The 12,333-nt window shown below is 44.8% G+C and overlaps 1 protein-coding gene across 3 annotated transcripts in view; it reads left to right on the plus strand.

Moving 5' to 3' along the window:
• LOC311108662 (vacuolar protein sorting-associated protein VTA1 homolog) overlaps positions 1-12,333 on the plus strand; it is a 54,594-nt gene that overhangs the window by 27,906 nt on the left and 14,355 nt on the right. For all 3 annotated transcript variants that reach the window (XM_084151358.1, XM_084151359.1, XM_084151360.1), the window contains one exon: positions 4,464-4,575. In XM_084151358.1, coding sequence (XP_084007484.1) covers positions 4,464-4,575 — 112 coding nt within the window. The remainder of the gene's footprint in view (positions 1-4,463; positions 4,576-12,333) is intronic.

The raw sequence follows: 12,333 nt of genomic DNA on the forward strand, positions 1-12,333 counted from the left end.
GGAAGGGGAGCCAGCAGGCCAGAGGTGGATGAACGCAATGCCCTCGTTTGGGTGTAGGGACTGATCAGAGCCCGAAGGTACAGAGGTGCCGTTCCCCTCACTGCTCCATAGGCAAGCACCATGGTCTTGTAGCGGATGCGAGCTTCAACTGGAAGCCAATGGAGTGTGCGGAGGAGGGGGGTGACGTGAGAGAACTTGGGAAGGTTGAACACCAGACGGGCTGCGGCATTCTGGATGAGTTGTAGGGGTTTAATGGCACAGGCAGGGAGGCCAGCCAACAGCGAGTTGCAGTAGTCCAGACGGGAGATGACAAGTGCCTGGATTAGGACCTGTGCCGCTTCCTGTGTAAGGCAGGGTCGTACTCTCCGAATGTTGTAGAGCATGAACCTGCAGGAGCGGGTCACCGCCTTGATGTTGGCGGAGAACGACAGGGTGTTGTCCAGGGTCACGCCTAGGCTCTTCGCACTCTGGGAGGAGGACACAGCGGAGTTGTCAACCGTGATGGCGAGATCATGGAACGGGCAGTCCTTCCCCGGGAGGAAGAGCAGCTCCGTCTTGCCAGGGTTCAGCTTGAGGTGGTGATCCGTCATCCATACTGATATGTCTGCCAGACATGCAGAGATGCGATTCGCCACCTGGTTATCAGAAGGGGGAAAGGAGAAGATTAGTTGTGTATCGTCAGCGTAGCAATGATAGGAGAAGCCATGTGAGGATATGACAGAGCCAAGTGACTTGGTGTATAGGGAGAAAAGGAGAGGGCCTAGAACTGAGCCCTGGGGGACACCAGTGGTGAGAGCACGTGGTGCGGAGACAGCTTCTCGCCACGCCACTTGGTAGGAGCGACCGGTCAGGTAGGACGCAATCCAGGAGTGAGTGGGGGGGGGGGGGGGATTCAGCAGGGAGGAAAATGTGGCAAAGAGCTTCCTAGGGTTAGAGGCAGATGCTTGGAATTTAGAGTGGTAGAAAGTGGCCTTAGCAGCAGAAACAGATGAAGAAAATGTAGAGAGGAGGGAGTGAAAAGATGCCAGGTCGGCAGGGAGTTTAGTTTTCTTCCATTTCCGCTCCGCTGCCCGGAGCTCTGTTCTGTGAGCTCGCAATGAGTCATCAAGCCACGGAGCTGGAGGGGAGGACCGAGCCGGCCGGGAGGATAGGGGACACAGAGAGTCAAAGGATGCAGAAAGGGAGGAGAGGAGGGTTGAGGAGGCAGAATCAGGAGATTGGAGGGAGAAGGATTGAGCAGAGGGAAGAGATGATAGGGTGGAAGAGGAGAGAGTAGTGGGAGAGAGAGAGCGAAGGTTGCGGCGGCGCATTACCATCTGTGTAGGGGCAGAGTGAGTAGTGTGGGAGGAGAGCGAGAGAGAAAAGGAAACAAAGTAGTGGTCGGAGACATGGAGGGGAGTTGCAGTGAGATTAGTAGAAGAGCAGCATCTAGTAAAGATGAGGTCAAGCGTATTGCCTGCCTTGTGAGTAGGGGGGGACGGTGAGAGGGTGAGGTCAAAAGAGGAGAGGAGTGGAAAGAAGCCTACCATCAGTAACACACTACGCCGCCAGGGACTCAAATCCTGCAGTGCCAGACGTGTCCCCCTGCTTAAGCCAGTACATGTCCAGGCCCGTCTGAAGTTTGCTAGAGTGCATTTGGATGATCCAGAAGAGGATTGGGAGAATGTCATATGGTCAGATGAAACCAAAATAGAACTTTTTGGTAAAAACTCAACTCGTCGTGTTTGGAGGACAAAGAATGCTGAGTTGTATCCAAAGAACACCATACCTACTGTGAAGCATGGGGGTGGAAACATCATGCTTTGGGGCTGTTTTTCTGCTAAGGGACCGGGACGACTGATCCGTGTAAAGGAAAGAATGAATGGGGCCATGTATCGTGAGATTTTGAGTGAAAACCTCCTTCCATCAGCAAGGGCATTGAAGATGAAACGTGGCTGGGTCTTTCAGCATGACAATGATCCCAAACACACCGCCCGGGCAACAAAGGAGTGGCTTCGTAAGAATCATTTTAAGGTCCTGGAGTGGCCTAGCCAGTCTCCAGATCTCAACCCCATAGAAAATCTTTGGAGGGAGTTGAAAGTCTGTGTTGCCCAGCAACAGCCCCAAAACATCACTGCTCTAGAGGAGATCTGCATGGAGGAATGGGAAAAAATACCAGCAACAGTGTGTGAAAACCTTGTGAAGACTTACAGAAAACGTATGACCTGTGTCATTGCCAACAAAGGGTATATAACAAAGTATTGAGAAACTTTTGTTATTGACCAAATACTTATTTTCCACCATAATTTGCAAATAAATTCATTAAAAATCCTACAATGTGATTTTCTGGATTTATTTTTCTCATTTTGTCTGTCATAGTTGACGTGTACCTATGATGAAAATTACAGGCCTCTCTCATCTTTTTAAGTGGGAGAACTTGCACAATTGGTGGCTGACTAAATACTTTTTTCCCCCACTGTATATTAAATTCCCTTATCCTACCTTAAAGGGCCTATAGACTACTGTAACTAAATCTACCTTTTTATTTCAGCATATTAATCAATAATGTGTGAAGTAAACTGGCTATCCACATTTCCATCCTTCCATCAGTCTACTGCTGCTCTCAAAAGCATCAAAAATCCAAGAGAAGGGAAAAATGTAGCGCAGGTAGATTTTTGTCTGTCCTCACAATGTATAAGGAACCAATCATTTGGGGAATTTCTATTTGATCTACTCATTTCAGTCGTGAGATTACTAACTGATCTGACTGGAAAACAGAGTGTTCCTGGAAACAGCTTGTAACATATAGCCCAGGACACTAGACACTACTAGACATAGGGTGTTTCTCAATATGCAACCTACCGTGGTCCACACACTCATGCTCCGAGTGCATTCTACGACCACGTTCTCTTGACTACGTTTGTGTGAGGACGAGAGTGTGGAGAAAGCATTTAACAATACATTTGAGAAGCACTCGCACTCCCCCTACTGTATTACCTCACACTGCACCCCCCCATTCACTGAACCTTCTTCCAGCCAGGACAATGGCAACAATAGACAAAACAATATTTACACAAAGCAAACGTTTAACTTCATAATTATCAGCTAGATATTTGAATCGTAATAATCTAGCTAGCCAGCTAGTTAAACAGGCAAGATAGATGTCAATTCTTCATGGGTAGCTAGCTAGCAATTAGCAGGTAAACATGCCAAAATTAACACTGCATGTATTTATTAACATATCAAGATAAAATATTGTAGTCAGGCAACATGAGATGTGAATAGGCAACATTTCATTCCGTATTTTCTCAAATAATGGACGCTATTGAATTCAATACATTTTGCATATTTTTTTACGTGGTTGCGTCATACTTTCTGTTGAAGCTTGCGTCGATGCATGCTTAAAAATATGTACAAACGGAGTACACATTTGAGAAGTGCCCGCCACGCTCTGTTTCGCATACTTTGAATTGGACTCATACTCCGACCCTCCCGTGCTCCAATTTGCGTGCTCGGTGCACAGCAGTATACATTTTGAGAAACACCCATAGACTCCATCTCAGCAGTGGGCTTATTAAAGCTTCTCTCTCCATGGCTACAGATGGCTTTTCTACTGAGGGAAGTGGCCTGTGGCAGACAACAGACAATGTTTCATTGAGTGGCTCGTCTCTCCCTAAGGGCCACGCGTTTTCCTGCTGCAGAGAGCTCATTGGAGAGGCTGCTTTAAAACTGAGCTTTTTCTCTGTAACACTAACCCAGACAATGGAGCCTCAGTTCCCCGCTCGCTGATTACTGTATATACTTTTTTTATACAAAGCACGTCACAATGCATTGTGGGAGATTGGATTTCTTACAGAAAAAAGGGACATTTCATCACCAGAGAGTGGAGGACCCAAACTTTTAGTGAATGGTGATCGAGGGAGTATGTGAGCCTGTTAAGTGTGAGCTCTAATCGTGGCTATCGTCAGTCCTAAACTTCCCCAGGGCTTACATATTGTTGTTATCTCCAGGGATAACTTAGATTAGAATTATGATTGTGTGTGTTCGTAAAGAAATGTCTTCATTGTATTAAGTCATTTAGAAAGAAACCACCTGTATTTACTTGTTTGGAATAACCCTTGTGGCTGAAGTGAATGTGTAGTTTAGGACATTGTAAAGTTTTTGTTTTCTCCAAAGGAAGCTCCTCCAATGACTTTTCATTTAATTAATCCACACATAAGATTAACAGGGGGAGAACTTTTAAATGAGGTCCATAGAACTTCTAATGAATTTCGTGACCTGGGTGTTAGACCACAGCTATTGCTTCACCCCGTCCCCTTCCATCCCTTTACCGTAAGGAAAATAAATATAGTCCTACCTTAAGCCTTTCATCCAGTCTCCATTGTTTAACTAATTGCTTTTAATTCAACAACTCTTATCTTTATTATTTCTGTATTTACATCCTCTTCTCCCCCCTGCCTCCCTTGTTCCTTTCCCCTTTTCAGAACATCCAGCACAGGAAGTATGCGAGATGGAAGGCCACCTACATCCACAACTGTCTGAAGAGCGGTGAAACCCCACAGGCTGGCCCTGATGGCTATGAGGAGGAAACATATGGTAAGGACTGATATTATATCAGCACTGCCACCCAAACAAACTGTGTCTCCCGTTAAGAAAATACCTCTTCTCCTGTCCTTTCCTTCAGGAGCCTTTAGGCCTGCTTTCCTCCGTCTGGGTGACGTGGTGCTTCAGTTAGTAAAGGTTGGCCGTCATTGTGGGCCTTATCAAGTCTGAGAGTGTAGCACCGGAGGCTCGCAGTGGCACTTGCGGTGTTGCGTCTGTGTGAGAGAGCTGATATTTATTTTACGATGCTTTTGGCCACTTTATCCTGAGAGGATCAGGCAGGGTGGTTTTACCCCTGTGGCTTTGGTGTAAGAATTTATATAATGTTACAAAACCTTTGGATTGAAGGTTACAGCTGACACCCACTGGTTAAGAACAGTCTTAAAATGTGTGTGTATGATTGTGTTACGTACTTCAGTTTTATGTTGGTTTGTGTGCATGGGCCCATGCCTGTCTGTCGGTGTACGTTTTAACACCCTTCAGAGACTGATACACTCAGAGTAACTACATCTCGGACAGGAACTGAGCGTTTGGCCAGGTGGTGCAGATGCCCCAGTTGAGCAGGGGAACAGGGGGACCTTCCTAACCACCCGTTAGAAGCAGACCATGGCGCTGCAAAGCAGTTAGATCACTGTGCTCCTCTCTAAACATCTGCTGGGTGTGCTACAGTATGTTTGACCTGAGCAGCACATGTCAGCGATGAAGTCATCTCTGGAGCCCTTCACTCTACTGCGATCCGACCCGCACACAGGCAAAAACTGATGACGGGGCCTCTAAATCAACGTGTCGCTACCCTGTCCCCTATTTCATCTCTATTTTGTTTTCAGTCAAACAAATTAGAAAAGTTAGAGTATGACTGTCTGTGTAGCCTATTAGCCATGTTTTCAGTCATAGTCTACTTTTTGGTGTAGTTCATCTCTTTGTGTGGGAAGAGCAACATCCCTCCCCTCCCTCCCGATTGTTGTGAGTGTGGGCCTCCCTCTAAGTGGTGACCTCATGCAGGGTTATTCCCACTAAGGTATAACATTGCCAAGAGAAAGCTGATATATTATACTCTCTCCTCTCCCTCGTATTGAGTCTAACTCAGTCCACACACATCAGAATCTTATCACTGCATCTCACTGTTTCCACATGTCTGCCAAACACCTCAGGAAGAGGGTGGCCCGCTGCTAATCATCAAATGAAAATATGAAAACATGCAGACGTGCTGCGGGGTGAAAATGGAAAAGAAAATAGTATGTGTTTCAATGATGAACTGAGACTGTCATTTGGGTGGTCGTTTTGTATTTTCGACTTTCATTTTGACTCTTGAGTTGGTTGATTGGTTCTACTGTATTTTGATATGAGTTTTTGTATTCAATTAGGTTGTTTGAGATGCATTTTTTCATTTTGTTGCTTGTACTCTTATAACCAGTAATACTCTTTTCTTATGTGAACACACCTTTTATTTGACCTTTTTAAAGTAGCTTAATGAAACGTTGGAATAAGTCTTGCTTTGTTTAGAGGCCACAGTAACAGCATTGTCTCAGATACATATTTCCTTGACTTTCCACATCCAAGGAGGAGGAGATGATTAGCAAGGGGAAAGGAATGGAGGAAAACACTCTTGTTAAAATTATGGAAAGCCACTAGGAAGCAACTTTGTTGATTAGCATATTTTCCTCAAGCTTCAGCCGTGGTGCTGAACCCTGGTACTGACATGTCCCGATGGAAGAGAGAGAGCGCCATGCTTCCATCTGGGTAGAACAAACAAGTGCAAGCTTCATGCTATGTTGCCCACCAGTCTAGTCAGAGAAGGCAGGTTTGTTTTGTAGCCATGCCACCAAACGATGGAAACTAGTACAGACGGATTCATTAACATTTCATGAAAATGTCACATCTCAAATAACCAAGGTGTTAAGGGCAAAGTATGGAAAGGCGTGACATTTCGGCAGAGTTTCACTCAAATTCAACTTCAAAAGCTGCAAATACTCAGTCGACATTTTCACACTGTCATAGGCAAGGGTATCAATAATGTATTGAAACCATTTTTGAGAGTGTGACTGTTGGCCTTTTGGCCAAGCAGAGGACTGTCATCAGCTCAGCTCTGATAAGAATCAGCACATATGTTTCGAGGCTACTTTGTTTGAATGTATATGTAAATGTATAATTTCTGAGTTTGGATATTAGGAGAGTTTCAGTGCAGTGTATTGATGGTATGTGCTTTTTTAAAACTGAATTTAGATGGTGTCAGCAGTGCATCTTTTCAAACTTTGGGACAGTCTGTCCTATGCACAAGGCAGCAGGTGACTCAAAAATGTGAAACGACATTCCGAGCCTGTCCACACCCATTTAAAATGCCCATCACTCCCAACTGTTATTGCCACAAATCAAGATTAAGTGGACCATGGGCGAAAACTACTGATCCGGTCTCTCTGCCTCCTTTAACCAATTCAGACATAACGTGAGACTAACTGCGGCTTTATCTTTACTGTCTGTCTCTCACGTGGCTCTATTCGTGGGAGTTTCCTCTGATCCAAAGGGGGGGGGGGGTAATTTTATGGTTTTATCTCGGGGCAATCAAGTTCCCACTCTGTAAGTAAGTAGGATACAAAGCTGCTCAGTGTGTGAGAGGCTGTGCAGGCCAGGCAGGGCTAGGGGCCGGCTAGGCAGGGCTGGCTGGCCTGGGCTGTGACAGACTGGAGCAGAGCTGGGGGATTCAGAGGAGAGTGTCTGCAGGGAAACGATCCAGTTCCTGTTTCACAGCTCCGTAGCGCTCCATATCTCAGAGAGCCGTTCTGGGACCAGCCCTCCCACTCCCTATCTGGGCCTGGCCCACTCCTTCATATTAGCCGTCAATCCTCTGGGTCTCCCCATAGACTTGCCTTTCTTATCACGACAAATGCAGACATATTGACATAAGCCAAGACGGTTTATTTGAGTTACCCCACCCATATTATTTAACCTTGAGTCTGGGGGGAAATGGGACAATAGGCTAGAAAAACACAAATATTGGCAGAGAAAATGGTTTTAAGACTGACACAGATGCATACAGTCGCGGGCGGACAAATATATTGGCACCCATGCACTTTTCTTAAATAATTATCTATTTCTTCTAAAATAAGTTGAAATTGGGAAAAATCTCCGCTAGGGCTGTGGCGGTCATTAAATTTTGTCAGCCGGTGATTGTCAAGCAAATAACTGCTGGTCTCACGGTAATTGACTGTAAAATAACATGAACACATTTAGCATCTCCTGGCTTCCCCGCATAGCCTACAAGCCACTGATGCAGACCATTGGAACATCTACATTTTAAAAAAGTATAATAAATCCATTGAATGTAGCCTACACCATCACAATAAATCCATTATTTATTTTAGACAGGTCTAAAGAAACATGATATGAAGAAAATGTAGTCTATTGACCATAATGCACTACAGAGGGTAGTGCGTACTGCACAGTACATCACTGGGGCCAAGCTTTCTGCCATCCAGGACCTATATACTAGGCGGTGTCAGAGGAAGGGCCAAAAAATTGTCAAAGACTCCAGTCAACCAAGTCATTGACTGTTCTCTCTGCTACCGCACGGCAAGCGGTACCGGAGCGCCAAGTCTAGGTCCAAAAGGCTCTTTAACAGCCTCTACCCCCAAGCTAAAAGACTGCTGAACAATTAATGAAATGGCCACCCGGACTATTTGCACTGCTGCTACTCGCTGTTTATTATCTATGCATAGTCACTTTACCCCTACCTACATGTAGAAATTACCTTGACTAACCTGTACCCCCGCACATTGACTCGGTACCACCGGTACCCCCTATATACAGTGGGGAGAACAAGTATTTGATACACTGCTGATTTTGCAGGTTTTCCTACTTACAAAGCATGTAGAGGTCTCTAATTTTTATCATAGGTACACTTCAACTGTGAGAGACGGAATCTAAAACAAAAATCCAGAAAATCACATTGTATGATTTTTAAGTAATTAATTTGCATTTTATTGCATGACATAAGTATTTGATACATCAGAAAACCAGAACTTAATATTTGGTACAGAAACCTTTGTTTGCAATTACAGAGATCATACGTTTCCTGTAGGTCTTGACCAGGTTTGCACACACTGCAGCAGGGATATTGGCCCACTCCTCCATACAGACCTTCTCCAGATCCTTCAGGTTTCGGGGCTGTCACTGGGCAATACGGACTTTCAGCTCCCTCCAAAGATTTTCTATTGGGTTCAGGTCTGGAGACTGGCTGGGCCACTCCAGGACCATGAGATGCTTCTTACGGAGCCACTCCTTAGTTGCCCTGGCTGTGTGTTTCGGGTCGTTGTCATGCTGGAAGACCCAGCCACGACCCATCTTCAATGCTCTTACTGAGGGAAGGAGGTTGTTGGCCAAGATCTCGCGATACATGGCCCCATCCATCCTCCCCTCAATACGGTGCAGTCGTCCTGTCCCCTTTGCAGAAAAGCATCCCCAAAGAATGATGTTTCCACCTCCATGCTTCACGGTTGGGATGGTGTTCTTGGGGTTGTACTCATCCTTCTTCTTCCTCCAAACACGGCGAGTGGAGTTTAGACCAAAAAGCTCTATTTTTGTCTCATCAGACCACATGACCTTCTCCCATTCCTCCTCTGGATCATCCAGATGGTCAATGGCAAACTTCAGACGGGCCTGGACATGCGCTGGCTTGAGCAGGGGGACCTTGCGTGCGCTGCAGGATTTTAATCCATGACGGCGTAGTGTGTTACTAATGGTTTTCTTTGAGACTGTGGTCCCAGCTCTCTTCAGGTCATTGACCAGGTCCTGCCGTGTAGTTCTGGGCTGATCCCTCACCTTCCTCATGATCATTGATGCCCCACGAGGTGAGATCTTGCATGGAGCCCCAGACCGAGGATGATTGACCGTCATCTTGAACTTCTTCCATTTTCTAATAATTGCGCCAACAGTTGTTGCCTTCTCACCAAGCTGCTTGCCTATTGTCCTGTAGCCCATCCCAGCCTTGTGCAGGTCTACAATTTTATCCCTGATGTCCTTACACAGCTCTCTGGTCTTGGCCATTGTGGAGAGGTTGGAGTCTGTTTGATTGAGTGTGTGGACAGGTGTTAAAAATCATACAATGTGATTTTCTGGATTTTTGTTTTAGATTCCGTCTCTCACAGTTGAAGTGTACCTATGATAAAAATTACAGACCTCTACATGCTTTGTAAGTAGGAAAACCTGCAAAATCGGCAGTGTATCAAATACTTGTTCTCCCCACTGTATAGCCTAATTATTGTTATATATATTTTTTTTACTTTAGTTTCTTAACTATATTTTCTTAACTGCACTGTTGGTTAAGGGCTTGTAAGTACGCATTTCATGGTAAGGTTTACACCTGTTGTATTCGGCGCATGTGACAAATTAAATTAGATTTGATTTCAGAAGAACAGAATAGCGTACTCTTGAGTTGTCCTGATGTTAGGCCCTGATCTGGCTATGCCATATGGCTGTGAGCTACACTAGTTCATTTAGCAGACAAGATTTGCTTAGAATTCCGTGGCATTGTTTTATATTATTTTACAGTATGAAGAATACAATTCATAATAGCTGAATAAAATAGATTTGAGGGAGTGCGCACATGCGGCTATTCTGTGTTGAGCGGTTAACAAAAAAACAGGTACTCCTATATGCTTAATTTAGAGTTATTTATGTAACTTTAGTTGTGATACAAATGTTGGGCTATATGTTTTGATTTTTAATACATTCTAAGGCTGCATGATGCAACTCTAATGATTATTTGAAAATAGTTGCATGAAAGGCATGAGCTCTGCTTTGTTTTTTGCGCAGGCTGTTCACAATTTGACAAGCACTTGATAATGTCTTGAATTTCCGGCTGCATCCCCTTTGTGTGGCCGTAATGCCCTCTAAAAACATCCATGCCTTTGGCAGCCAGTGGCCATTGTGCCCTTGGGCTGAATATAATAATTATAATTATCTTCTCCCGGCTGCTTGCCGAAGCACCTCTCACTCACATGGCTCTCCATCACGTGATCAGGTCTTTCTCACAGGCTACAAGTGAAGACCGACACATCAGGGACGCAACTGCATGCGTCCTTATCCAATTCCGAGGCGCATATTGAAGATATTATAATAACTGTCCACATTTACTTTTCGTCAGCCAACAAGATGAGTAGGCCTAACGAACAGCAAAAGCACTAGCCTATGTCAATCTACTATCCACCATGGTACAAAAGTTGACCTATTCTGTGCGAGAAATAAATATTCCAGACATAGTCTGGGACAGTTGTGGGATGCGATAAATCCCAAATGAATACAACCACTAGCATCAATGAGGCAATGAGCCTGATGCAACAGATGAGAACGTTTAGCTTTAAATGTTGATAAACTATTAGGCTATTTCTTCACATTATAAGCACAGCAATGCACAAACTGCAGTAGGCTATAAGCGCGAATGTGCCATTAGCAGGAAAACATTCTCAAAAGTGACCACAAATGTGATTATGCATGTAATGCTTTTATTATAAAGGTGCATTTTTATGGTGAAAATTATCTTCCCCAAACTTGAAACTCACGCGCTGCGTACAGTGGGGAAAAAAAGTATTTAGTCAGCCACGAATTGTGCAAGTTCTCCCACTTAAAAAGATGAGAGAGGCCTGTAATTTTCATCATAGGTACACGTCAACTATGACAGACAAATTGAGAAAAGAAATTCCAGAAAATCGCATTGTAGGATTTTTAATGAATTTATTTGCAAATTATGGTGGAAAATAAGTATTTGGTCACCTACAAACAAGCAAGATTTCTGGCTCTCACAGACCTGTAACTTCTTCTTTTAGAGGCTCCTCTGTCCTCCACTCGTTACCTGTATTAATGGCACCTGTTTGAACTTGTTATCAGTATAAAAGACACCTGTCCACAACCTCACAGTCACACTCCAAACTCCACTATGGCCAAGACCAAAGAGCTGTCAAAGGACACCAGAAACAAAATTGTAGACCTGCACCAGGCTGGGAAGACTGAATCTGCAATAGGTAAGCAGCTTGGTTTGAAGAAATCAACTGTGGGAGCAATTATTAGGAAATGGAAGACATACAAGACCACTGATAATATCCCTCGATCTGGGGCTCCACGCAAGATCTCACCCCGTGGGGTCAAAATGATCACAAGAACGGTGAGCAAAAATCCCAGAACCACACGGGGGGACCTAGTGAATGACCTGCAGAGAGCTGGGACCAAAGTAACAAAGCCTACCATCAGTAACACACTACGCCGCCAGGGACTCAAATCCTGCAGTGCCAGACGTGTCCCCCTGCTTAAGCCAGTACATGTCCAGGCCCGTCTGAAGTTTGCTAGAGTGCATTTGGATGATCCAGAAGAGGATTGGGAGAATGTCATATGGTCAGATGAAACCAAAATAGAACTTTTTGGTAAAAACTCAACTCGTCGTGTTTGGAGGACAAAGAATGCTGAGTTGCATCCAAAGAACACCATACCTACTGTGAAGCATGGGGGTGGAAACATCATGCTTTGGGGCTGTTTTTCTGCAAAGGGACCAGGACGACTGATCCGTGTAAAGGAAAGAATGAATGGGGCCATGTATCGTGAGATTTTGAGTGAAAACCTCCTTCCATCAGCAAGGGCATTGAAGATGAAACGTGGCTGGGTCTTTCAGCATGACAATGATCCCAAACACACCGCCCGGGCAACGAAGGAGTGGCTTCGTAAGAAGCATTTCAAGGTCCTGGAGTGGCCTAGCCAGTCTCCAGATCT

This window comes from Coregonus lavaretus (genome assembly GCF_964263955.1).
Source record: "Coregonus lavaretus genome assembly, chromosome: 33".
In the NCBI taxonomy this organism is placed as follows: domain Eukaryota; kingdom Metazoa; phylum Chordata; class Actinopteri; order Salmoniformes; family Salmonidae; genus Coregonus; species Coregonus lavaretus.